Source organism: Spermophilus citellus (assembly GCF_964194105.1).
Source record: "Spermophilus citellus genome assembly, chromosome: 17".
Lineage (NCBI taxonomy): Eukaryota > Metazoa > Chordata > Mammalia > Rodentia > Sciuridae > Spermophilus > Spermophilus citellus.
In genome coordinates this window covers 41151688-41178758 of record NC_138199.1, presented here as the reverse complement: position 1 = coordinate 41178758, position 27071 = coordinate 41151688, and the positions used below count along the sequence as shown (strand labels likewise).

General features: G+C 34.5%; 1 protein-coding gene and 1 long non-coding RNA gene across 3 annotated transcripts in view; one reads left to right on the top strand and one right to left on the bottom strand.

Annotated features, from left to right (window-relative positions):
* LOC308635743 overlaps nt 1-27071 on the bottom strand; it is a 573614-nt gene that overhangs the window by 473532 nt on the left and 73011 nt on the right. The window lies entirely within an intron of this gene.
* Nucleotides 1-27071, top strand: part of CLTC (clathrin heavy chain) — a 63367-nt gene that overhangs the window by 28026 nt on the left and 8270 nt on the right. For both annotated transcript variants that reach the window (XM_081272974.1, XM_081272973.1), the window contains exons 5-29: nt 284-397; nt 800-973; nt 2604-2801; nt 4596-4796; nt 7366-7518; nt 8146-8268; nt 9079-9216; nt 9426-9590; nt 9706-9886; nt 10790-10953; nt 15995-16120; nt 16769-16911; nt 18451-18685; nt 20724-20846; nt 22055-22200; nt 22453-22636; nt 22824-23016; nt 23651-23808; nt 24025-24189; nt 24310-24417; nt 24694-24861; nt 24991-25140; nt 25361-25492; nt 25608-25718; nt 26767-26937. In XM_081272974.1, the coding sequence (XP_081129100.1) occupies nt 284-397; nt 800-973; nt 2604-2801; nt 4596-4796; nt 7366-7518; nt 8146-8268; nt 9079-9216; nt 9426-9590; nt 9706-9886; nt 10790-10953; nt 15995-16120; nt 16769-16911; nt 18451-18685; nt 20724-20846; nt 22055-22200; nt 22453-22636; nt 22824-23016; nt 23651-23808; nt 24025-24189; nt 24310-24417; nt 24694-24861; nt 24991-25140; nt 25361-25492; nt 25608-25718; nt 26767-26937 (3924 nt within the window). The remainder of the gene's footprint in view (nt 1-283; nt 398-799; nt 974-2603; nt 2802-4595; nt 4797-7365; nt 7519-8145; nt 8269-9078; nt 9217-9425; nt 9591-9705; nt 9887-10789; nt 10954-15994; nt 16121-16768; nt 16912-18450; nt 18686-20723; nt 20847-22054; nt 22201-22452; nt 22637-22823; nt 23017-23650; nt 23809-24024; nt 24190-24309; nt 24418-24693; nt 24862-24990; nt 25141-25360; nt 25493-25607; nt 25719-26766; nt 26938-27071) is intronic.

Genomic DNA, 27071 nt, shown 5'->3' with positions numbered 1-27071 from the left:
TCATTCTCCATCTATAGTTTTGTTACTTCAAGAATGTTATGTAAAAGGAATCATACAGTATTTGACTTGTTTAGATAGGCTCCCCACCCAGCCATTCACACCCTAGGCATAGTGTCTGTGAGAATTTTGTGTCCTTTTCCTATGGAGGAGTATCCCATGGTATGGATGTCTCAATCACAGTTCACCTATTATAGGAAATTTTGGTTGTTTCCAGGTTGGGGCTTCAAGTCTGCTATGATCAACAGCTTAAAGATTTACATGAATTTCATTTTCTTTTGATCAGTTACATATCATTGAAGTTGGCACACCGCCTACAGGGAACCAACCCTTTCCAAAGAAGGCAGTAGATGTTTTCTTTCCTCCAGAAGCACAAAATGACTTTCCTGTTGCAATGCAGGTATCTTAATGCAAAACAAATGGGCTTTTAAAATCTCCCCAAATATCATTTCACAGTTGATGCAATGTATGTGATGCTTTATTCTAAAATAAAGTTTATTAGTGAACTTTGTTTAATAAAAAACAAAATAACTTTTCCATGTAATATGTATTAAGTCAGGTTATCAGAATTGTCTTCTTTTTTGTCTTATAGATTTTATACTTGTTCATATGTTTTATGTAAGAGCTTGGGATATCCCACATTTAAATGTGCTATAAAATTGAGGGAAACCTTAAATATTACCTTTTCATTTTTCATATAAGCCTCTCCATTTTGGAGATGGAAACATCTCCAAAATGGAATTGTACTAAACAATTTGTTAAATTCATTATTTTACTAAAGGGTTGATTTTTCTTTTTACAGATCAGTGAAAAGCATGATGTCGTATTCTTGATTACTAAGTATGGTTATATCCACCTCTATGATCTTGAGACTGGTACCTGTATCTACATGAATAGAATCAGTGGAGAAACAATCTTTGTTACTGCACCTCATGAAGCTACAGCTGGAATAATTGGAGTAAACAGAAAGGGGCAGGTAAGGAAACTTTGAAACTTAAGCAATAAATAAAATAACGCATTATCATTAGCTTTCTTTTCCCCTTCTTGCCAATATTTAATAAGTATTGATGTTGTCAGACTTTTCATTATAATGACATGAAATGGTGCCTCATTGGTTTTTTTCATTTATTTATTTGTTCTAATTAGTTATACATGACGATAGAAGAACTAGTTTCTAGAAATTTTCTAAAAGTCTTGAAGAATAAAAGAGATGAAATTGTGGATTTGATGTTTGGTGAAAACTAAGGTAGTGATCAGTAGAAAGCATGAAGTACAGAGAGCTGAACTGAATTTGTTCTTTTTTTTTTTTTTTTTTTTTTTTTTTTTTTTTTGGTGCTGGGGATTGAAACTAGAACCTTTCCAGTGCTTTTGCATCTCTACCTCTAAGTTATACCTCCAAACCTCCTTAATTACTTCCTTTTAACAGTATGTTTTATTTTTTTTTTTATTTTTATTTTTTTAAAGAGAGAGAGAAAAAATTTTTTTTTTTTTTTGAGAGAGAATTTTTTTTTTAATATTTATTTTTTAGTTTTCGGCGGACACAACATCTTTGTTGGTATGTGGTGCTGAGGATCGAACCCGGGCCGCACGCATGCCAGGCGAGCGCGCTACCGCTTGAGCCACATCCCCAGCCCCAAAATTTTTAATATTTATTTTTTAGTTCTCGGCAGACACAACATCTTTGTTGGTATGTGGTGCTGAGGATCGAACCCGGGCCGCACGCACACCAGGCGAGCGCGCTACCGCTTGAGCCACATCCCCAGCCCCAACAGTATGTTTTAATATAGAATAAAATGACATGTGGCAGATACAGGATAGCCTAGGTTTGAAGGATGGAGTGCTGACCTATGGAAATGAAAGAATCTCAGAGGTGAAAATGTCTTCATTTTTCTTCAAAGGAATAGTGAAACAGAGAAGACTATTAACCATTTATCTAGTTTACTGAATTCTTAAATATTTTTGACTTCTTGGGAAAGAAATTTCCCGTTTTCATTTATTCAACAGATATAAGGATGTGCTTGTGCTGAACACTGCCTATGGTTAACCAAAGACAAGCTCCTTTCCTCATGTGGACTTCTGACTGAGAAATAATCAGTGTAATAGTTTGAGAAGAACTTTTAGGGATAGTATAAGTAGTTTATAAACTAGGGTGTGTGTGTGTAACCAGCTCTGCATTGGGAAGTAGGATAAATGGGCAGGAAAGGACTCTCTTTCTCTAGGGCAATTGACAATAATTTAGCTTTTGGGGCAAGTAGGGTAGTCAGCATTTCTGTGGCAGTGGAGTTTTAAGGAAGATCAAGGATGAGTATACTGTTGTTAGGACAGAAGCAATTAGAAATTACATTTACTGATGTTGTATTTATTGTGATACTACTATGTGTCTTACATTATGTTAGGTGCTTTAGGAATCCATGATTCCTTCTCTTGTGCTCTTCCAACCATTGAGTATAATTTGGCTGCTAGACATGAAAATATAATTTAAAAAATTACTGGAAAAAAATTTTAAACATAAAATTAAAAGGGATATACTTTAAATTTCCTCCCAGTGAGCCCCAGGTTTTATTTATATTCAAGGCTTCTTCAGAGTCATTTTCATTGAATTGCAGGTTCTGTCGGTGTGTGTGGAAGAAGAAAACATAATTCCTTACATCACCAATGTCCTACAAAATCCTGATTTGGCTTTGAGGATGGCTGTACGTAACAATTTAGCAGGTGCTGAAGAACTCTTTGCTCGGAAATTTAATGCTCTTTTTGCCCAGGGAAATTACTCAGAGGCTGCAAAGGTGGCTGCAAATGCACCAAAGGTAAATAGTCATGAAAATGAAATTGTATGATTGGGTTAAAATAAATATCCTATTTTTAATATTGCTAGAAGAGGAATCGGCTTTACACAGAGAAACTACTTTCAGTTTACATTTTCTTTTAGTAGTTAATTGTCAGTGCCTCCAGATTTGATTAGTGTTTTAAAACTCATGTTAGAAGGATTTATAGATCTAGGCAGTTACGATTTACATAGATGTAATAATGTTTAGTACTTATGTTTAATACTGTTGGAACTCAAATGGAAGCTGCTTATTTTATTCCTAAAAGTTGTGCCCTAAGCAGATTCTTTTTAATTTTAGAAGGTAGAGCAATCAGAAATTGGACTGAATGTATTCCAGTCTACCTTTATGTTGGTTTATGTTGGATGTTACCATCCTGACTAGTATAAATTATGAAATTTGTACTTGATTTAATGTGAGCTTATTTAATAACTATAACTAATTCATGATTATGCTTATTCTTTTATATATTAATGTCATAATTAAGTTAGTATATTTCTGATTCTGAATAATTTTGTAACATCAAACCAGAGGTATGATAGACATTGATGTAATCTTTATAATAATTGGTAAAGATTTGAAATTTAGTTTTAATAGATGAACTCATGCCTTTTTGAGTATTTTTTAATTAATTTTTTATTATATATAATAGCAGAATGCATTACAATTCTTATTACACATATAGAGCACAATTTTTCATATCTCTGGTTGTATACAGAGTATATTCACACCATTTCGTGACTTCATTCATGTACTTTGGTTAATAATGTCCATCACATTCCACCATCATTTCTTAACCCACTGCTTCCTCCCACCCCTCTGCCCTATCTAGAGTTCGTCTATTCCTCCCATGATCCCCCTCCCTACCCTACTATGAATCAGCCTCCTTATATCAGAAGACATTCGGCATTTGGTTTTTTGGAATTGGCTAACTTCACGTAGCATTGTGTTCTCTAACTCTATCCATTTACCTGCAAATGCCATGATTTTATTCTCTTTTATTGCTGAGTAATATTCCATTGTATGTATATGCCACATTTTTTTTTATCCATTCATCTACTGAAGGGCATTTAGGTTGGTTCCACAATTTAGCTATGGTGAATTGTGCTGCTGTAAACATTGATGTGGCTGTGTCCCTGTAGTATGCTGTTTTTATGTCCTTTGGGTATAGACCAAGGAGAGGGATAGCTGGGTCAAATGGTGGTTTTATTTCCAATTTTCCAAGAAATCTCCACACTGCTTTCCATATTGGTTGCACCAATTTGCAGTCCCACCAGCAGTGTATGAGTGTGCCTTTTCCCCCACATCCTCGCCAACACTTATTATTGTTTGTATTCATAATAGCTGCCGTTCTGACTGGAGTGAGATGAAATCTTAGAGTAGTTTTGATTTGCATTTATTTAATTGCTAGCAGTGATGAACATTTTTTCATACATTTGTTGATTGATTTTATATCACCTTCTGAGAAGTTTCTGTTCAGGTCCTTGGCCCATTTATTGATTGGGTTATTTGTTTTTTTGGTGCTTAGCTTTTTGATGAACTCATGCCTTTTAAGATTGACTCGATATATAGGGGGCTGTGGCTGTGTCTCAGCACACTTGCCTGGCATGTGTGAGGCACTGGGTTCAATTCTCAGCACCACATATAAATAAACAAAATAAGGGTCTATCAACAAGTAAAAAAAAATAAAAAAAAAAAAGAGAGAGAGAGAGATAGGATTGATTGTGTGGTATTTGAGCCACTTTGAGGTGTCCTTAACATTTCTCCTTCTTAAAGGGAATACTTCGTACTCCAGACACCATCCGGCGATTCCAGAGTGTCCCAGCTCAGCCAGGACAGACTTCTCCTCTACTTCAGTACTTTGGAATCCTTTTGGACCAGGGACAGTTAAACAAATATGAATCCTTAGAGTTGTGTAGACCTGTACTTCAACAAGGTCGGAAACAGCTTCTGGAGAAATGGTTGAAAGAAGATAAGGTATGTTAATTTGTATTGACATATTTCTACTTTGATTGAATTAAGTACAATATTAGCAAGTTAAAATCATTTATGTTGTACACCAAAATGTCTCTTTATTATTTATTGTTAAAATAGAATAAGAAAATACATTGCTTAAAGTGCATGTATTTATTTCCTTTGAAAATCTATTTTTATGAATGTTTAGGTGAGATATCTTTGTTTAGGTTTATAATTAGAATTCAAGATTCTTGCTTGGTAGTTAAAATTACTGACCTGGAGTTCTTTGGCTCTAACAAAAGCTTAGGGCAAAATGCTTATTTCAGCATGTAGTCATATTTGTTAATGTATGTGAAATTCTTTTGAACATAGGAATATATTCTTTATCCTACATTCAACAACTGTATTCACAGTAATTCAAGCAATGCAAGTTGTCTTTTCTTTTAGAACTTCCAGAGTGTCATCAAAATTGTGATATTTGCTGCTGGTAAACACATGTAAAGAAAAACTGTTGTATAACATGCTAGATCATACATATATTAATAAGAGAGCAAACCGATTAGCAATGAGATACTGTTTGATAGTGATTTCATGAAATGTAAATTGGTATTACATGAAAAAATATTTAACTTGGTTTTACATGGGAACTTTTTAAAAAATATTAACTGGCTTTAGGATTCTGTGGGATTTCTCTTTACCTTTTAGATCTACCCAGTACTTAATTTCTCATTACACAGAGCATGTGAATATACTGTTTTTTAGAGCACATTATTTTTTACATGAAATAGTGACTGAGAAACAGACAACCACTACATGTTACTTATTTGTAAGACACCACACAAATTTAAGCAATCTGTTACTACTATTAGTTTTTTTCATAGCACTATACAAAAAGCCTTTCTGCACCAAGTTGTAGTATTAAATTCCATGTTTTATGCCATTGTAGAGAAGTAAAGGTAGCACTGTTCAAAACACTCAAAAGTTTAAAATTAATACCTTTCACCATTAGTGTATGTTGGTGGTAGTTTTACATTACTAATTCTAAGTCTTTGTTTCTTGACCCAGCTTCTGGCAATCTTAGAGGATACTGGAGGATAGTACTTCAGAGTTGGGATGCTTGGACAGGAGTCTCTGCTGAAGAATAGTTACTAGCCACACTAGCGAGTATTTGAGGTCCGTCCTAATTGTTTAAGATAAGGGAGGATGGGAACAGCCAAGGTAACTGAGTTGACCTATGTAACAGCTTTTTGGGTGTCACTAACTCTTTTTGTGAACAGTCACACAGGATTCATTTATTCCAAGAGAGCACTGGTCAACTCTTCTTTAGTTAGCATGTTCAGTTAAGATGTACAGACTCTGGTCTGGGCATGTAGCTTGGTGATAAAACATTTGCCTAGCATGCTCAAAGCACTGGGTTTGATTCCCAGTACCAGAGAAAAAGGAAAAGGATATAGGCTCTCATAGGCATTCTAATTTTCAGCAAAACATTTGGTTATGAGAGCTAGCCTCTGAAGTTATCATTAAAAGTAGAAAATCAACTTGCATATAAAACAAAACTTTTAGGAATCTGATTTCTAGATTGGGCAGCTAAGAAAGTTTGAATTATAGATGGGTATCTGCCTGTATATCACCTAAAAATTCTAAATTTTTATCTCTTTGACCTTGTAAAATTAGTGTCTTGCCTTGCAACTTTAAGTCTCCTTTTTTGGTATTAAGGATTTAACCCAGAGTTGTTTTACCACTGAGCTACATCCTCAGCCCTTTTTATTTTTTATTCTGAGACAGGGTCTCATTAAAGTTGATGAGGCTGGCTTTGAACTTGGCAATCCTCCTGCCTCAGTGTCCTGAGTTGCTGGGATTACAGGTGTGCACCACTGCACCCAGCACAGTTTTAATCCTAAATTCAAGAATGTGATGGAATTTAGGTCCTTCAGACATATAGGTTATACTTTAGTTTTAATAATGATCTTTGCAGTGATCTTGTTTTGTTCCTTCAATTTCAAATTTTCATTTGACATTACATTAAAAGTTATATTATTGGGCTGGGATATAGTTCAATGAGAGAATGTTTGCCTAGCATATACTAGGCCCTGGGTTCTATTACCAGCAGTGCAGCATATATGAGGTACTGGGTTCAATTCTCAGCACAACATATAAATAAATAAAGGTTTATCAACAACTAAAATAATTATTTTTTTTAAAAAAGTTGCATCATTTTTTAAAAAATTGAGGCCACATAATCTAATTATCCTAATATTCTTACCAGGTGTAAGGTTCTGTTGAAAGTAAAGTACTTACACTCCTAACAAGGTAGTTGTTAATATCTGTAAGTGTGAAGTTTCATGGGCAGTATTTCTACACTTGATCTTAGCCAAAAGGCCGAGAAGCGATGATGGGCAGTATTTCTAAGACATTGCTGTGAATGTAATATCAAGAGTGTTACCAGCCATAATCGCTGCATATTTATAATAATTCTAGGAAATTGAGTAATTAAGTCTATCATTAATTATTTATATAGGGAAATAGTATCAACTGTTCATTTATAAAACAGCTCACTGATCACTAACCAATATCTTTTTCCTTTGGACAGCTGGAATGTTCTGAAGAACTGGGTGATCTTGTAAAATCTGTGGACCCTACATTGGCACTTAGTGTGTACCTAAGGGCTAATGTCCCAAATAAAGTCATTCAGTGCTTTGCAGAAACAGGTCAAGTTCAGAAGATTGTTTTGTATGCTAAAAAAGTGAGTTCAATGAAACATTTTCAGCATAAATTCTTGAAATTATTAAGAGAAATCAGCCTATATTCTGTTACTTCAATGGTGAATTTCCTTAAATTTTGAATTACTTGGGAATGTATAAAAATCCTATCTGAAGTCTGATATGTAGAATTTACACTAACTGAAAATGTGAGAAAATGGAGATAATTACTCTTGCATGGCTTGTAAGAATTTAGGATAAGAGGAGTGTGTTTAACATGTCAGAACAAATGTTGCAATGGTCATTTGTTGAAAATGGATAAATCAATTATTAAATTTATAGTTATTCAAATGTATCAAAACCAAAGTTTAATTGAGCATTGTAAGTTATAAATGAATTTGTGCTTTCACTAATAGTTAGCAAGATTTTGTTGTAGAAAATGCCTTTAAGGGGCTGGGGTTGTAGCTCAGTAGAGCGCTTGCCTCGCATGCCTGAGGCTCTGGGTTTGGTCCCCAGCACCATGTAAAAATAAACAAATAAGAAAAGAATAATAATAAAGATATTGTGTCCATCTGCAACTAAAAAAATATTTAAAAAAGAAAAAGGAAATGCCTTTAAATGCTATAAAAATGAAACTTGGCAGCAGGGTTTAACTCTTTGTCCCTTTTTAGGTTGGATATACTCCAGATTGGATCTTTCTGCTGAGAAATGTAATGCGTATCAGTCCAGATCAGGGACAGCAGTTTGCTCAAATGTTAGTTCAGGATGAAGAGCCTCTTGCTGATATCACACAGGTAATGGCATTCAAATACATTCTGTAGTTGACTGAGATGGAGAATGAGGGGGGAATCTGACTTACACAACTTTGTAGAAAATGGGCTAAATTTTCAGTTTGTGTATCTTAAACTTAAGTATCTTAATAAAACAAAATTGGAGAAGAATAAACACTCTGATACAATTTATATGGTTTTAAAACGTACAAAACAAGTACCACTTATTCATAGATATACTCGTATTTAGTATATGATAAAACAGGCGAGTGGCTGCCACTGGTCAGCAGGGAAAGAAGTGAGGCATGTAGAAAGTGCAAGTGAGTTCTGCATATTGTATGTACTCTTGTATGTTTTTGAAGTTTATAAAAATTTTAAATTCATTAGTTTGATTATATTCTGCTATTATATTTTGAAATATTTCATAGATTAAAAAAAACTAAAAGTAACTGAGTCTCTAAAGGGCAGATTTTATTTATTTATTCTTTTATTTTTTTGAAGAGCAGAGAGGAGAGGACAAAATTTTTTCTTAAAGTGTAATGTTATATTGCTAAATAATATTAAGTTTTTAATTTGAGATGGGGTCTTGCTAAGTGGCTGAGAATGAGCTCCTGGGATTACAGGCATGCACCACCATACTTGACTTAAATATGGTTTTTGTTCTGTGAGATTTTATACATAAAAAAGAGATGATGGACTGGGGATGTAGCTCAGTGCTAGATCACATGACTAAGGCCCTGGGTTCAATTCCCAGCACTGTCAAACTAAGATTGTGTTTAGTTTCATTCATGTTTTGTCAATAGTATCTTAAAGTCTTTTTGTTTTGTTTGGTAGATTGTGGACGTTTTCATGGAATACAATCTAATCCAGCAATGTACTGCATTCTTACTTGATGCTCTAAAGAATAATCGCCCATCTGAAGGTCCTTTACAGACGCGGTTGCTTGAGATGAACCTTATGCATGCACCTCAAGTATGTGCTTCATGCTATTTAGATGTTTACAACACTGTTTTAGTAATTATTCAGAGATTTATAAATTGTTATTTGAAGCTGTGAAGTACCATGTCCTTATTCAAGAAAATTCAGTTAATTTTTTTTTGTACTTTATTTTACCAGTTCACTGTTGAAATTACTGATATAAATGAGGTGATAAAATGAACTCATCCTGTTTGGTTTTATAGGTTGCAGATGCTATTCTAGGGAATCAGATGTTCACACATTATGATCGGGCTCATATTGCTCAGCTTTGTGAAAAGGCTGGATTACTGCAGCGTGCATTAGAACACTTCACTGATTTATATGATATAAAGCGTGCAGTTGTTCATACTCATCTTCTTAACCCTGAGGTATTTCATTTCTTACCTGTTAATTGGTATGCTAAATATGTGTTTGTAGTACAACATAGTAATTTCATACTGCCTTGAGATTCAGCATTATTAATTCATTTATTTTGTCTTCTAGTGGTTAGTGAATTACTTTGGGTCCTTATCAGTAGAAGACTCTCTAGAATGTCTCAGAGCCATGCTGTCTGCTAACATTCGTCAGAATCTGCAGATCTGTGTTCAGGTGGCTTCTAAGTATCATGAACAACTATCAACTCAATCTCTGATTGAACTTTTTGAATCTTTCAAAAGTTTTGAAGGTAAGTAGGAGTTTCTTAAAAATCACTTCAGATAGCTAGGAAGAGGTATGTTTATGATTAGGCCACCTTCTAAATGCTTAATTTTATGGGACATTTTACTGTTTAATTTTTATTTCTCTCAATAAATGTCAGATCCTATGGAGTGTACAAGACTATCTGCCTGGAAGCTTTATAGATGAACTAAAGACAGAATTTTAAGATACAAGTATACATTGACTTTGTCCTAACAGGATAAAATGAAAATACGGGAATATAGCTTAGTAGTAAAGTTCCCCTGGGAACAATCAATCAATCAATCAATATTAAAATATGGGTGGAATTTTCTGCAGGGATTAAAATGCTGTTCCATTTTATCAGTCTGGTTACTGGATTATTAGTATTCTTACTAAGTTTTTTCCCCCTTTTTTGGGTTTATTTTAGTACTGGGGATTGAACCCAAAGATGCTTTACCACTGAGCCACATCCCCAGTCCTTTTTATTTTTCATTTTGAAATAGGGTCTTGCTAAGTTGCTGAGGCTGGCTTTGAATTTATGGTCTTCCTTTCTCAGCCTCCAAATTGCTGAGGTTACAGGCAAGAGTCACTGTACCTGACCTTATTGAGCTTTTTAAGCAATGGATTTATAGTTGAGTATTTAGCATAACAATGTTCAGAGCTTTATTTTTTTATGGTACTAAGGATTCAACCCAGGGCTTCACACATGCTAGGTAAGCACTCTACAAATAAGCTATATCCCTATTCATTTAGTTCTTCATTTTGAAAGTTCCTTCTAATGTCAGGCTGGCTTGGAATGTGTGATCCTTCTCTCTCAAGTACATTATTTTTTTAATAGCTAAAATGTTTTTTAGTTCTGTCATTCTCAAAAATGCTTCTTTGCTTAATTTCAATTATTTGTCTCTTCAAGGTCTGTTTTATTTTCTGGGATCTATTGTTAACTTTAGTCAGGACCCAGATGTGCACTTTAAATATATTCAGGCCGCTTGCAAGACTGGGCAGATCAAAGAAGTTGAAAGAATCTGCAGAGAAAGCAACTGCTATGATCCTGAGAGAGTCAAGAATTTTCTCAAGGTAAGTGGTTTTTTTTTTTTTGAGTAATGTGTCTTGTGGTTGTTTTGAAGATCAGCATTTCTACAGGATTTTGGTCATGGCTTTAAAATTCTTCTTTCCTCTAAATGTGAAATTCTTAGCATTGTCAAAATATGTGCTGGGTTATTTTCTAAGCCCTAATGCTCTGTGGTTTCTTTGAAATAGGGAAGGAAATTAGTGAGTGACCATCTGTTGAAAATTTTTTTAAAAAAAGCATTGTCTCAAAGAACATTTCCTTTTTTTCTTTTTCATTTTTAATTTTTGGAAGAAAATTTTTGAAAAGTGGTTGATTACTTTCAATGTCATTTTAGAAAATCATTTAGGTTTCTTTTCAATATTAAAACCAGCTTGCTCTTTGTATCATTTTGAGGAGCCTCTATTTGTATATAAAAAATCTGTTTATTTCTAGCTTCAAATCTGCCTGACTCTAGAAAATACAGTATTAATCATGTAATTAATAAATCAAAGGTAAGATCAAACCAAGAAAGCTCAGCTTTGTGACACATGAATTCACTCACAGAAAAGTAAAAACTCACTGCATTAACTCTTTAGAACACATCTAAGGGCAGTCAATTTTGTTTAATATTTAACTTAGCTTTTAGCATTTGTTTTATACCTATCAGTTACTTTGTGGGGGATGTAAAGTTTTAAATTTGGCAGTATGTAGCTTTATAGTGTTACGGTTTCTTGGCCATCATGAATTTTATAGGGAATCTGGCAAGTATGATATGTTTGAACCCAAATTTTCTAGTTTCAAAAAAGAAAAAAAAATACTCCACAAGAAAGATTTTAATGCTTGATTCTTGATTTGTACACCCTAACACCTGTTTGTAAGAAGAGGCTTACTTCCTTTTTTTTGAGTATCATTACTGTTTATTTTGTTGTTGTTAAAAAAAAGAAAGCACTACCAGATGCTTACATGATTTCTTCTTTTTTAAAATGTAGCTCTCTGCTTTTAATGCTTCAATTTTAATTTCTTAATATTTGAGTCTCTTAATATTTGAGTTATCATATATATTCAAGCAGAACTAAATTAACTATTACCATTTTTAGTTTTTACATTCTCTTTCTCTCCCTCTCCCCCCCTCCAGGGATTTAACCCAAAGGCACTTAACCACAGAGCCACATCCCCAGCCCTATTTTGTACTTTATTTAGACACAAAGTCTGAGTTGCTTAGTACCTCACTTTTTGCTGAGGCTGGCTTTGAATTCATGATCCTTCTGCCTCAGCCTCCCAAGCTGCTGGGATGGGATTACAGGCTCAGTTGCCTAGCTAGTTTTTTATGTTCTTGAACTTCAAAAGAAATGCTTTGGAATTTGGCAGAGCCGCCTGAGCCTATAATCAGTTACACTGGAAGCTGAGGCAGGAGGATTGGGAAATTTAGTGAGACCCTGCCTAAAAATAAAAGACTGGAGAAATGTAGCTCAATGGTAGAGTGCCTTTGGACTCAGGCCCCATTACCATGAGAAAAAAAAGAAATAAAGAAATGCTCTGGCCTGGAATGGTATGGACCTATAATCCCAGCTACTTGGGAGGCTGAGAACAGGAGAATTGTGAAATCAAGGCTAAAGAATTGTGAGTTAAAGGCCACTCACAACAGTTAAAGGCAACACTATAAGACCTCATCTCAAAATGAAAGGAAATAAAACAAACAAACAAAAAATCTGGGATGGGGCAATTTTGGGTTGCTTGGACCATGGGATCTAATTAAATCAGGATTCCCATCCACAATTGTGAATTTGGTGTCAGCCTGATATAGTAGGGGGACTAAATGTGAATTATGAACCTTTGAACCATTCTGACCTGTTTTAGATTTTGTTTAATTAAGCTTTCTTCATTCAGAGTGTGTCTAGTTGTTCACCCATAAGCTGTAATTTTTCAAGTACCTACTCTAGATGTTTATAGTGATAATCATTATTAATAAACTATGTTGTTGGGCCTTGGAAATAAGATGGGGTCAGCCTACAGTGTTATTCCTATCTATTGGGTGAGTTTATTTCATTTTTTGTTCTTCCTTGAAAGAATTTTTATCTAGCCAAATTAGAAGTGGATCTAGTATTTTTTAAGTTTAAATAAATTGAGATGGTAGCTCAATGCTACTATTGTATTCAGCTTTACCCCATTAATGAGAATGAACTCTAGACCCTTTATTCACTTCTCTTTATTGATCTGTTATATATAGCTATCTTATCTCTCATTGTTACTATTAACTTAATGTTGGAGGTACCAGCTACAGAAGAAATCATGTAAGCATCTGACAGTTGGTGTTGTATGTAAACATTCTGTAATCATTAGAAAAATAATTTTCTAAACTTAATCTTAAATATTTGGGTGTAAATTATGTGCTAGCCTCCAGGAATACAGAGACTGGTAGGATATAACCTCTTCTTCAATGTATCCTATGAGAACTGGGGCTCTAACTCATTGGTAGAGCACTTGCCTGGCATGTGCAAGGCCCTGGGTTAGATCCCCAGCAAACTGCTCCCCGCCAACCTCACCCCTACCCTGCAAGGTTAAAACACCTTATGAGCAGGACCAGGCAGTCATTACCATCATTTGACTCATATCCTAAATTTATGGAACTGTAGCTCTCTTGCAGAAAGCATGGAGCTGTTCTTTAGACTCATAGTCTGCTCCTTGCTACCTTTGATTTATTTTCTACCATTCTTTGTCTCCTGGTTTTGAACCTCCACAATGCTTTTCTGCCTCAAGACATTTGCTTTTATGCCCGAAGTCTTTACTCTTTGATCTGTTTTTCATTATAATGCCTGCCATGTGAAATATTCTCTTCTTACTAGAATGTAATTCCCTTGAGGAAACAACTCTGCTTTCATTGTTTATGCTATGTCTGTAGTGCCTAGAACAGAGTTTGGTATATAGCTACTCAGTAAATATTTGTTAATTGAACAAATTCATGTTTAAGAATCTGGATATATTTATATAATTTTTATTTTGATCTTAAAATCATTAACCATTATCAATGGAGATTAACCATTTAGTAGATAATTTTGAATATCAATAATATTACTTCCAGGGGCTGGGATTGTGGCTCAGAGGTAGAGCGCTCGCCTAGCACACATGAGGCACCGAGTTCGATCCTCAGCACCACATAAAAATAAAATAAAGATATGTGTCCATCTATAACTAAAAAATAAATATAAAAAAAGAATATTACTTCCATGAATTAAATCATAGGCAGATTTAGGCAATTGGGAAATATCCTATTTCTCATCTATTTTTTTTCAATCTTAAATTTTCTTTTGGAATACAGTTACTTGTCTTTGCCACAGAAATCAATCTCTCTCTCTCTCTCTCTCTCTTTTGGTACTGGGGATTAACTCAGGGGCACTCAACCACTGAGCCACATCCCTATCCCTATTTTGTATTTTATTTAGAGACAAGGTCTCACTGAGTTGCTTAGTGTCTCACTTTTGCTGGGGCTGGTTTGAACTCATGATCCTCCTGTCTCACTTTCCAAGCCACAGAAGTCTTAAAGACTCATTCACAAGAATAGAATAGCTAAATAATTTTAGATTTCTTGTGTTTTCCCCTAGTGATAAAGTATACAGTATTTCATATGTATGTAAACAAGGTAAGGAATAAGACTAATGTGTTGATCCTCTTTTTATTTCCAGTACTTGGGATTAAACCTGGGACCTTGCACATGCTAGGCAAACACTGTGCCACTGAGAAATATCCCCATATTGATCCACTTCTTGATGTTCATTTTCTCAGGGAAAACGTGACTTAAATTTTTGTTTAGTTAGATGGAAATTCTAAAAATGATTCTTACAGCTATTACTAGTACAAATTCTATAGTTTTAAACAAGTACTTGGTTTACACTTAATGCGAAAAATCGGTAACTGGACTTCACTTCCATTTATAGACACTTTTATCATTTAATTTTTCTTGGTGTTCTCTGAACACTTTCTAGACTAATTTTCATATAATTTACGATTGGGTGAATGTACCCTAGTCTTAACCACTTTATTCTAACCTTGGAAATAATCTTAGTGGCTATCATTGGGGAAAGTCCTATCCTGCTTATTAGTTGTTCTACTTCTTGAGTAGACTGTTGTAGAGGAATCATCTATTGAGGAATGTTTCACTGTGTATAAATGAATTCCTGATAAAAACTATTGTTTTTTGTGCTGTTCCTTATATCTGTGGAATATAACAGGACATGTATCAGGTAAATGCCCAGTACAGGTCTTAACCTACCTGTCTATAACATCTTCTGTGTCAGTCTATAAATAGGATTGTAGCTTGATATTTGTAATGGTAAAGCAAATGGCAATTTAAAGATGTTTCTTTAAATGCTCTTTTTCTTTTCTTTTTTTTTTTCCTTTCTATTATTATAGCAACATGTGATATTCTTAATTCATGGCCTTTACCATCATGCTTCTCCTTGTTGGCTTTATTATAATAGTATTAGAGGCTGGCTATATAGCTTGGGATTTGGGAGGGGTAGAAAAATAAATCACTGAAACAAATGTGAGCTATTTATGCCATTTTTGTTTTTGTTTCTGACAGTGTGACTTTAGTGATGAAATCTGCCACCAAATTCAGTTTAATTGTTAATTGCCATTAATAAAAGTCCCAGTGTGATAACTTTTATAAACTGAGTTCCACTGATGGTTCACAAATTTTAATTTGTTGCTGTTGTTGTTGTTATTATTATTATTTTGATAGAAGCATATGAGTGGAAAGGACCTGGTATTTTCCTGTGTGGATCTAAGTTTAGTTGCTTAATAAAAATTTATTGAAATTGGGACATGCACACTCAGCTATTGGGACATTTCCTCCTTCAACAGAAAAGCAAAGTTTGTGTGAGCCTTTTCCATCAGCATAGAACAGATTCTCACATTTACATAGATTTGTAACCTCGTACAAGAAAATTTATGCTTAGCTCAGTGGTAGGGCACTCGCCTAGCATGCGCGAGGCCCAGGGTTTGACCCCAGTACTAAAATTAAAAAGAAAGAAAGAAATTTTAAGTTTCTTTTTGTTTGTTTTTTTTCAGGAAGCAAAACTAACAGATCAGTTACCACTTATCATTGTGTGTGATCGATTTGATTTTGTCCATGACTTGGTGCTGTATTTATATAGAAATAATCTTCAAAAGTATATAGAGATATATGTACAGAAGGTAAGTAATACTTAGATAATTTAAAGGTATAATCTTAAAGTAGATTTTCTTTTAGTCTGGAAATCATACTTTTGAAACTTTGGGACCCATAAGAACGTCTGCTAAAGTAGTTCTCAACATGTTTTCTCAGTAGAATCTTTTCTTTACTTAAAATGCAATTTTTTGATCGAATTTTATATATGTATGCCTTTTTAAATTTAAATTTACATACATTCCTCTATGGCTAGGTGTCACCATAGAGGATCTAAACTCCAAACACAAGTTTTCAAACCATCTTAAATATAGACATTAGAAACTTTACCTAACTCTAGTAAAACAAAGGTAGTTTGATATATTTGGAGCCTTTTTATTAGACAGTCTTCTGTTGTCATTCTTTGGCATTAATTTTTCTGTACTTATCATTTGGAGCAATACTCAAGGAGCTAATTAACTAGGCCAACAGAATAGAAAAAGTGCTCCAGTACTTATTAAATCATAAAGTCTTTTTTAAGCTGGACTTCTTCTTGAATTCCTCTGTTTAATTGTGAAATTAAATTCATAGGTTATTACTGATTTTAAAAACTAAGCTTAAAAAGGGGAGATGGGTTTTAATTTTTTTAACTCCTTTTCAATTTGCTTATTAACATGATGACTTTTTTTTAATCATAGGTTAATCCAAGTCGACTTCCTGTGGTTATTGGAGGATTACTTGATGTTGATTGCTCTGAAGACGTTATTAAAAACTTGATTCTTGTTGTGAGAGGTCAGTTCTCTACTGATGAGCTCGTTGCTGAAGTTGAGAAAAGAAACAGGTATAGTACCAATTTTATCCTTTGTAACTGAGATAAATGAGTAGTGTTTATAGTGTGGTATTAGAAATGTAGTTGGTCTGTTGCTTCATAACTACTCAACAACACATGGAGGATAAATCCTTAGAGATACCTAATTTAAAGATAAGCTAGCTATAGTTGTCATATAGAAAATCTGTTAGATTAGTTGATCACTTCCGTTTTTTAATGGCTATGGGATCCAGCTATATCATTTGATTGTGTGTGCGTGTTTAATGTTAAACTATGTACTAAGCATCCTTTTAGGTAGATATAATACCAATGTATTAATAACTTTAGGTAGATATAATACCAATATTAATAACATTCTTTATTGATACAGTGTGGTGTTTTGTGTTTTAATATTTTTTTATAGTTATACATGAACACAATACCTTTATTTTATTTATATGTTTTTATGTGGTACTGAGGATCGAATCCAGTGCCTGACACATGCTAGGCAAGAACTCTACCACTGAGCAACAACCCTAGCCCCAATGTGGTCTTTTTTCCAACTATAAGACGATTTCAATTATAAAAAGATTTCCCCATGCCATTCTGGGTTTAAATTGATAATTAATACATAATACCTTCCTATAATAATATGAATTACAAAAATTTTTACTTTTTGGTACCAGGGATTGAACCCAGGGGTGCTTAACTACTGAACCACATCCCTAACCCTTTTTTATTTTTTATATTGAGAACCGGGTCTCGCTAAATTGCTTAGAGCCTCACTAAGTTGCTGAGGCTGGCTTTGAACTTGGGTTCTTCCTGCTTCAGCCTCCCAAGTCACTGGGATTATAGGTATGCACCACTGCACCCAGTGATTTTTGCCTTTATTAATAGAAAATTATGTGCCTTTACCCTAGTGGTTATGTTCATTATAACTACATGAATTTGATAGCCAAAGTAATGGAACAATGTTTTTTATCTGGCTGCTTTTAATATTTAAGCAGGACTATTGAAACATAAGGTGTAGCTTAGTGAAACCATGACCCTTGGCTGGAATGAACATGTGACTGCTATAACTATTAAACCCTGAGATTCTAAATCTACCAGATTTTATTCCTAGTATGTATTTAGGGTACTACCTGCTTTGGCTCTAGGTAATGTTATATATTAATTGTGTTAAAATTGGAAAGAACTTCAGATAATCTGGCCTCCCCCTACAAATCCCCATCTCACCCCCATACTTTTTTTTTTCAAAGTCTATAGATAATTACGTATAATACAAAGAAAAGTATGATCTGTCTATCTATAATCTGTCTTATATCCAGATGTAGGTGTATCTCATAGCTGATAGATTTAGGAGAGTGAAAAACAGTTTTATATACCTTTTTGTGTAATCTTGGACAGCTCAACCATTTCTTTAGTCTTAATTCCTCAATTTGTAATAGGATTGTTTAGAATTTAAAATAATGTATATGAAAGTACACTGTAGTTCAAGATACTTATAGTCAGCATGTCAAAGAGTGTGCTGTTTATATTATAGTATGTGTGGTTTTGTTTTGTTTTCACTAGATTGAAACTGCTTCTGCCTTGGCTTGAGGCCAGAATTCATGAGGGCTGTGAGGAGCCTGCCACTCACAATGCATTAGCCAAAATCTACATCGATAGTAATAACAACCCAGAGAGATTTCTTCGTGAAAATCCCTATTATGATAGTCGTGTTGTTGGAAAGTATTGTGAGAAGAGAGATCCACATCTGGCTTGTGTTGCTTACGAGCGTGGTCAGTGTGATTTGGAACTTATTAATGTGAGTATGGTCAGCTGAATGTGTGCAGAGAAGGCTGCATTCTTTTAACCTGCTATATAATATCACGCTAGCAAATTTGGGGAGTTTTTGGAGGAATTTTAAGTAACACAGAAACATTCTTGGGAGACAGGTAGTTTCTATTCAAACTTCATTTGGAAATTGTGCTGAACCTGAAAGTGCCTAAAATAGTAAAGTTTATATGCCCTTTATTTGTTTGGCTTTTTGATATTTTAACTGTGCTAGCTTTATCATTCATGTTTTAATACACTTATAACACAGTATATGTATACACACACATAATTTCTTTAACAATATGAGAATAAGTTGTATGCATCGTGGCCTTGTACTCTTTTGATTATATTTCCTAAGAATAAGGATAATCTCTTTCACCACCTTGTAGATACTAGCTAGTCAATATGACATTTATAGGACACTTTGAAAAAAATCTGTTTTATTTCAGTTTTGTCAATTGACTAATAGTGCCTGTTATCGCAGTTTTTCCCTAGAGTTAGGATCACATATTGCATGTAGTTGTCATGTTTGTAAAAACAATAATCTTTTTTTCTAACTGTAAACTTCTAAAAATTGATTGATTTTTAAAGTGAACAGTAAGTGGCTTCTAGTACATTCAGAAATGTTTTTTAATCATTATTTTTATCTAATTCTACCTTTTTATCTCTCAGAAAGAGATTCTGTATTTAGTAATCAGCTTCTCCACATTTCTCCCTTCGACCCCCAACCCCTGAAAGCCACCAAACCACGTTTAGTCTCTTGTTTATGTAAACATAAAGTCGTTTTTTAAAAGTAGAATATATTTTTCTCTGAGTTTCTATGATTTCTTGTGATTAAATTGAGATTATGCATTTCCATCCACAATGCTGCTTAAGTGAAGTTCGGTCTTTCTCATGCTGTTGCATCCAAAAGCACATGCTGTCCATTTGTCCCCTTTATGATATTCATTTTCATTAAGTTGTATCATGTCTGTTGTTCTTTTTATCTTGCAGCTTTGTGAGTAGACACTTGAGACTGTGCAAATATCCCATTGCTCCCCTCTCCTCCCAGTTTATTGTTGATTCTCTCTTAACTCACTCTTAATGTGTTGATTTGCAAAATGTAGATTTGAATTCTAGCATTTTCTTCATATTTATATTGATCTTTTTTTATTCATGGACTCAGAGATTTCCTGTTTTCTTCAGTGGGTTATAATCCATTAATGCTATTTATGTTGATGCTCAGATTGTCCCTGTTTTGGCCAATGGAAACCTCTTTAATCTGTCTTCTTTGTTAATCTTTGTGTTATGGTCTCCTTGTTCTTTGAGCACATCCTTATTTAATTTATTATTATTTTTTTAGTTTTCGGTGGACACAACATCTTTATTATTATTATTTTTTATTTGTATGTGGTGCTGAGGATCGAACCCAGGGCCCCGTGCATGCCAGGCGAGAGCGCGATACCGCTTCAGCCACATCCCCAGCCCCATATCCTTAATTTATGACATATGATACACCAGGCTCATGTAGTACCTTTCCCAGTCCTGGAATTAACCCTTTCTCAAGGAAACCCTCATCTCTTTTAATGGGGAATGGTATTAGAAACTAAGTTCTGGCTGTAGGTATATGTACTTAGGATCTTTCAGTGATTAGAGGTAAGAAATATGTACATTTATACTTGGAAAAATAAGCACATAAGAATAGCTAATAAAACAACTGTAGAGAAAGTATTAAAGGTGATTACCCCTAGAGCATCTTAGAAAGCCTATGTAAAAAGTGCAGTACTGGTGTCTGCACAGACAGACTGGTAGAATAGAATCCAACAGTAAAGCTGCCAGAAATTATAACTGTTTGTTCTGTTCTTTCTACTGGTGGAATTTCTATAGGAAAAAATTGGGTGTGATTTATTCAAGATTATGTGTAAAAGTAGATTTCTTTTCCTACACAACAATAAAACTGGGTTTAAATAATTAGAAATAACTTTTAAAATCAAGTTTATTCTATAAAAAATCTTTACATTGAAATTAATCTTTCCTATCTCATTTAGGTTTGCAACGAGAATTCCCTCTTCAAAAGTCTTTCCCGCTACCTGGTACGTCGAAAGGATCCAGAATTGTGGGGTAGTGTGCTGCTGGAAAGCAATCCTTACAGGAGACCCCTAATTGATCAGGTAAAATTGATAGATGTGGTTGATTTCAGTTTTTAACTTTGTATAAAATCTTTTTCCTCATCATATATTCAAATATCGCAGATGGGTCATATTTAACTGTGAGAGAAGGTAATGAAAATAAAAGAAAATTGAACTGGATACAGGGCATGTGCCTATAATCACAGTGATTCAGGAGGCTGAGGAAGGACAAGTGCAAATTTGAGACCAACCTCAACAAGTCAGTGAGATCATGTCTCAAAATTAAAGATAAAAAAAGGACTGGGATGTACTTCAATGGTAGAATGATTTGAGTTTACTCCCCAGTACTATTATTAAAGAAAAAAAGAAAGAAAATTTAAGTTCTGCTACATATAAATATCTATAAATTGACATAAACATATAATATTATATATGTTAAGAGAAATAAATCTCCAGAGATAAGATTTAATTATATAAAACTCAATTCATTGTAGTTAAAATGAAAATAATAAACATTAATATCTGAAAAGTTACCAAATGTATTGAAAGCATTCAAGACAATGATAGGTTAGCACAGGTTAGGATTGATAATAGAAACTCTGAGTCCCATTGAGTAGATGTTAAATCTCACTAATAATCATTGAAGAGCAAATGGAGCTCCATTATAAAATTCAAAACATTTTTAATGCCCCAATATTGAAGGTTATTATAATGTGTCATAAATTCTTCTGATAGAAGTATAAATATAATATTTTGAAAAAGGATAGAGGCTGTTAATTTTTTATTACTTCCCTAGAACCATTTGTAAGGAACTTCCCAGGTAGATAGAAACCTTCATGGAAAAAAAAAATACTCATTGCAGTATCTAGGTACTTGCAGGTAGCTAGAAATAGAGGAATTAGTTACTTTATAATTCAACATCTTAGTAGTTAAATTATGTGTAAGCATTAAAATGATAACGATGAGTGTTAGTGTAGATAATGATTTAGTCAGGGAAAAGGTAGAAATTATAAAATTAGGGTTATTCCCCCCACCCCCCCGCAGCAAAGTAGAATTATATATCATTCATGTAGGTTGTAGGTTTGTTTAGAAAGATCCATGGTGAATTTAAAGGTATTTTTCCTTAATTCTTTCTATTTTACTTTTTCTGGTTAGAGGCCAATTTATTCAGTTTATTCTCTTTTCAATATTTTGTTTTGGTTAAAGTCCACCCTGATTTTTAGTATCTATTTTCTGTATATTCTTTGTAGGTTGTACAGACAGCCTTATCTGAGACTCAGGACCCTGAAGAAGTATCAGTAACTGTCAAGGCTTTCATGACTGCAGACCTTCCCAATGAACTCATTGAGCTGCTGGAGAAAATTGTCCTTGATAACTCTGTATTCAGTGAACACAGGTATATGCCTATAATATAGCCAGGGTTCCACTGGCTATTTCTTTTAGTTTATTTACACCCTGTCTATTTTGGGAAGGAACTTAAAACAGATGAGAGAAAGTTGCCTGAATTCTCATTCTCCTGATAGTCTCACCCTTCACACCCTGCATTCTGAGACAGAAACCCTTGTAGAGCTACTGAAATTATTCTCAATGACTGATAGGCTTTTTATGTAATCTGGGTTAAATCTCTCTCTTTTTTTTTCCACTAAAGGAATCTTCAAAACCTCCTTATTCTTACTGCAATTAAGGCTGACCGTACACGTGTTATGGAGTATATTAACCGCCTGGATAATTATGATGCCCCAGATATTGCTAATATTGCCATCAGTAATGAGCTCTTTGAAGAAGCATTTGCCATTTTCCGGAAGTTTGATGTCAACACTTCAGCAGTGCAGGTAACTTTTCAGATTGCAATTTTCAAGTTACTAGACATTATACCTTTTCTTGATTCAAAGTATGCATTGTTCTATGAGGGTGGGCTTTGGTTGCTGTGACAATAGAAGAACATCAAAATGCTGACAGTTTAAATGTAATTGTTTTGGATAACATCCAGCTAACCATAATTAAAAAATGGTAACCTAGGTATTGATTGAACATATTGGAAACTTGGATCGCGCGTATGAGTTTGCTGAACGCTGCAATGAACCTGCGGTCTGGAGTCAACTTGCAAAAGCCCAGTTGCAGAAAGGAATGGTGAAAGAAGCCATTGATTCTTATATCAAAGCAGATGATCCTTCATCCTACATGGAAGTTGTTCAGGCAGCCAATACTAGTGGTATGACTTACTATCTTTATGCATTTGATAAGAAATGATCTCAGAAAATGATTAAGCATTAAAAGATACTTGTCTATTTTTAATTGTGTAGGAGCTGGGTATGCTTGGTTTCTTGTGAAAGTTTTTAGCCCTCCATCCCATTAGAGATGAACTTAAAACACCCACAGGGTTCTGGGCATGGTGGTGCACACCTGTAATCCCAGTGAAGCAGGGGGGATCACAAGTTCAAAGCCAGTCTCAGCAACTTAGTGAGGCCCTAAGCAACTTAGTGAGAACCTGTCTCAAAATAAAATATTTTAAAAAGGCTGGGGATATAGCTTAGTGTGTAAGCACCCCTGGATTCAACCCCTGGTATAAAAAAAAAAGACCCATGGGGAAGATTAATTTTGTTTCAAAATCTTCAGAAGCTCTAGTTTTATAACTAAGAGAAAGGGGAATTTAGCTGTTCATTTGGTCAGCGATAATATAGAAGTTGTAATAGAATTTTTGCAGTTTTAGATATAATGCACAATTTAGATTTAATCATTTTCTGTTTCCTTGAAAAGGAAATTAATAATAGTTTTCATTTATTTGGTCAAAAAGATAAGCAAGGATGTTAGTGTATGAACTTATTTTTTTTTCTTTGTGTACTTAGGAAACTGGGAAGAACTGGTGAAGTACTTGCAGATGGCCCGTAAGAAAGCTCGGGAATCCTATGTGGAGACAGAATTGATATTTGCACTGGCTAAAACAAACCGCCTTGCAGAGTTAGAAGAGTTCATCAATGGGCCAAATAATGCTCATATCCAGCAAGTGGGTTTCTGGATGAGATTTTTCTTTTAAACAATGTAAAACTAAATAGTTGAACAACTTTATTAGCTTACTAGAAGAAATGAATCATAGCTGAAGAATGCCATGGAAAAATCTTATAGGATAACAAATTGCTGTTCAGTATTAAGATGTGAATTTGGAAAGAGGATTGATATAAGGCTCCTAATGTACTGAAAATTGATTATCTCCCCACCTCAGGTTGGTGACCGTTGTTACGATGAGAAAATGTATGATGCTGCTAAATTGTTGTACAATAATGTTTCTAATTTTGGACGCTTGGCATCTACCCTCGTTCACTTGGGTGAATATCAGGCAGCTGTTGATGGAGCTAGAAAAGCTAATAGTACACGAACATGGAAAGAGGTAATCTAAATACAAGTTTGAAGAGTTAAGATATTATTTGAAAATGCTCTTTATACTGATTAGTTGAAATAACTAGCCATGTTTACATTTGAATTCACATTACATAACTGTTGTTTCTAGGTCTGCTTTGCCTGTGTAGATGGGAAAGAGTTCCGTCTTGCTCAGATGTGTGGGCTTCATATTGTAGTACATGCAGATGAATTAGAAGAACTTATCAACTACTATCAGGTAATGAACAAGATTTGAGGATGGAGAGTGAGTGCCTAGGGATTGAACCCAGAGGCACTTAATGACTGAGCCACATCCCCAGCCCTTTTTGATTTTTTTATTTTGAGACAGGGTCTCCCTAAGTTGCATAGAGCCTCACTAAATTGCTGAAAGTGGCCTTGAACTTGTGATCCTGCCTCAAGCCTCCCTAGTCATTAGGGTTACATGAGTTTTTAAATATGAATTGAGACCCTTTGCCACAGACCTTATCTTTAATTGTATGTTTCTCTTGTTTAGGATCGTGGATATTTTGAAGAACTGATAACCATGTTGGAAGCAGCATTGGGACTTGAGCGAGCCCACATGGGCATGTTTACTGAATTAGCTATTCTGTATTCTAAATTTAAGCCACAGAAAATGAGAGAGCATCTGGAGCTATTTTGGTCCAGAGTGAACATTCCTAAGGTAACCAGCCTTCACCGAGGCAATTGTATAGCCAAAATCAATACTTTAAAATACATTTATTTATTTATTTATGGCTATTGGCTGGAATGAGAGACCAATATCTTAAGCTATTAAGTTTTTCTTATGCAGGTGCTAAGAGCTGCAGAACAAGCTCACCTATGGGCAGAACTGGTGTTTTTGTATGACAAGTATGAAGAATATGATAATGCCATAATTACCATGATGAATCATCCAACAGATGCATGGAAAGAAGGGCAGTTCAAAGATATCATTACCAAGGTGTGTACCTTCTTCAGAGGGTAAAGGCTTCAGAAAGAGAATGATCCTCAGGAAAGAACTCTGACTTACATGTGGATTTGTCCTGTTGTGGAGGGGTGGCAGAGGGGTACCAGGATTGAACTCAGGGACACTCAACCACTGAGTCACATCCCCAGCCCTATTTTGTATTTTATTTAGAGACAGGGTTTCACTGAGTTGCTTAGCATTTTTCCTGTTGTAGGTTGCCAATGTGGAACTATATTACAGAGCAATACAGTTCTACTTAGAATTCAAGCCTCTGTTGTTAAATGATTTGCTGATGGTGCTGTCTCCACGGTTGGATCACACTCGTGCTGTCAATTATTTCAGCAAGGTAATAATTTTAAACCAAACTTCATAGTAACGAATTAAGACATCTGGGTAACTGTTATGCCTAGACTTCAACAGTGTGCTACCTTTATAGCAGACTTTTTTTTCTTTTCTTACAGGTTAAACAGCTACCACTAGTGAAACCATATTTACGTTCAGTTCAGAACCACAACAACAAATCTGTGAATGAATCACTGAACAACCTCTTTATTACAGAAGAAGATTATCAGGTAAAACCTTTTGATACTTGTACATACTCTCAAAACTCAGGTTATTATTAGCTTCCACAGTAAAATTCTACAGTGAAAACACTATTTAGGATTGTAAACAATGAGTAGGCCTAGGGTCTGAATTTAATAAGGTTTTCAGGACTAATAAATCTGATAATTAAATGCCAAGTTCTCAGAATTAGTTTAGATGGATCTTATGTACTTCTTCAGGAGAAAAAATGATTTGGTTACTTCACCTCTAACATCCAGATCACAGGTGTCAAAAAAGTCTGTGATCTCTTAATTACCCCATAAAACTTGTTTGTAATTAATAATTTTTAAGTATTCATTGCTCTTCTTGCCTAATGACTTATTAGTATGTCTTTTTAAAAAATTTTTTTTAGTTGTAGTTGGTAAATAGTATTCTATATTTTGTTTTAATATCCACCTATTTATTTATTTATTGAGAATTTTTTTAATATTTATTTTTTAGTTTTCGGTGGACACAACATCTTTTATTTATTTTTACGTGGTGTTGAAGATCGAACCCAGCATCTTGCACTTTCTAGGCGAGCGCTCTACTACTGAGCCACAACCCCAACCCCTAGTATGTCTTTTAATAAATTTTCTCCTGTGAAGGATTTCACGTAAAATACAATAGGGTTAAGGTTAAACTAGTTTCTTTCTCATAGTTTTAGCATGATTTTCTTTGAGGCTCAGAGCCCATGCTCATCTCTAGCTGAATACCACATTGAGTTGTATCAGGAGTTTCCCTGGAGTATAAGTTCTTCCAAATTACATATTCTCCCTTCTGCATAAACAAATTAGTCTTGATACTGGAAACCCTGGAGAAAATTGCAGTACATTTGAGGACCTGTTATAAAATTAAATTGAAGAGACTTCATTTCTGTTCACAGATTACAAGTTTGTAGTTTGATGCTTGAATCTATGCCATCATATTACATGTTACCATCTAATAGTCTCCATGATAAAGAAGTATGGGGCATGAATGTTAAGCTAAACCAGAACATAGATTTGACATGTGTGGCTTTTTTTTTTTTTTTTAAAGGCTCTGCGAACATCAATAGATGCTTATGACAACTTTGACAATATTTCACTTGCTCAGCGTTTGGAAAAACATGAACTCATTGAGTTCAGAAGAATTGCTGCTTACCTCTTCAAAGGCAACAATCGTTGGAAGCAGAGTGTAGAGCTGTGCAAGAAAGATAGCCTTTATAAGGTTGAAAAAGTTGGCGGGTGGGGCTGTTAATCCAACCCTAAAATGGTGTATTACAAGTGATTCTGTAAACGTATTAGTTTTATGCATATGAGATTTGACTTTATACCCCCACTTGAGGAGATGGTAATTAATAT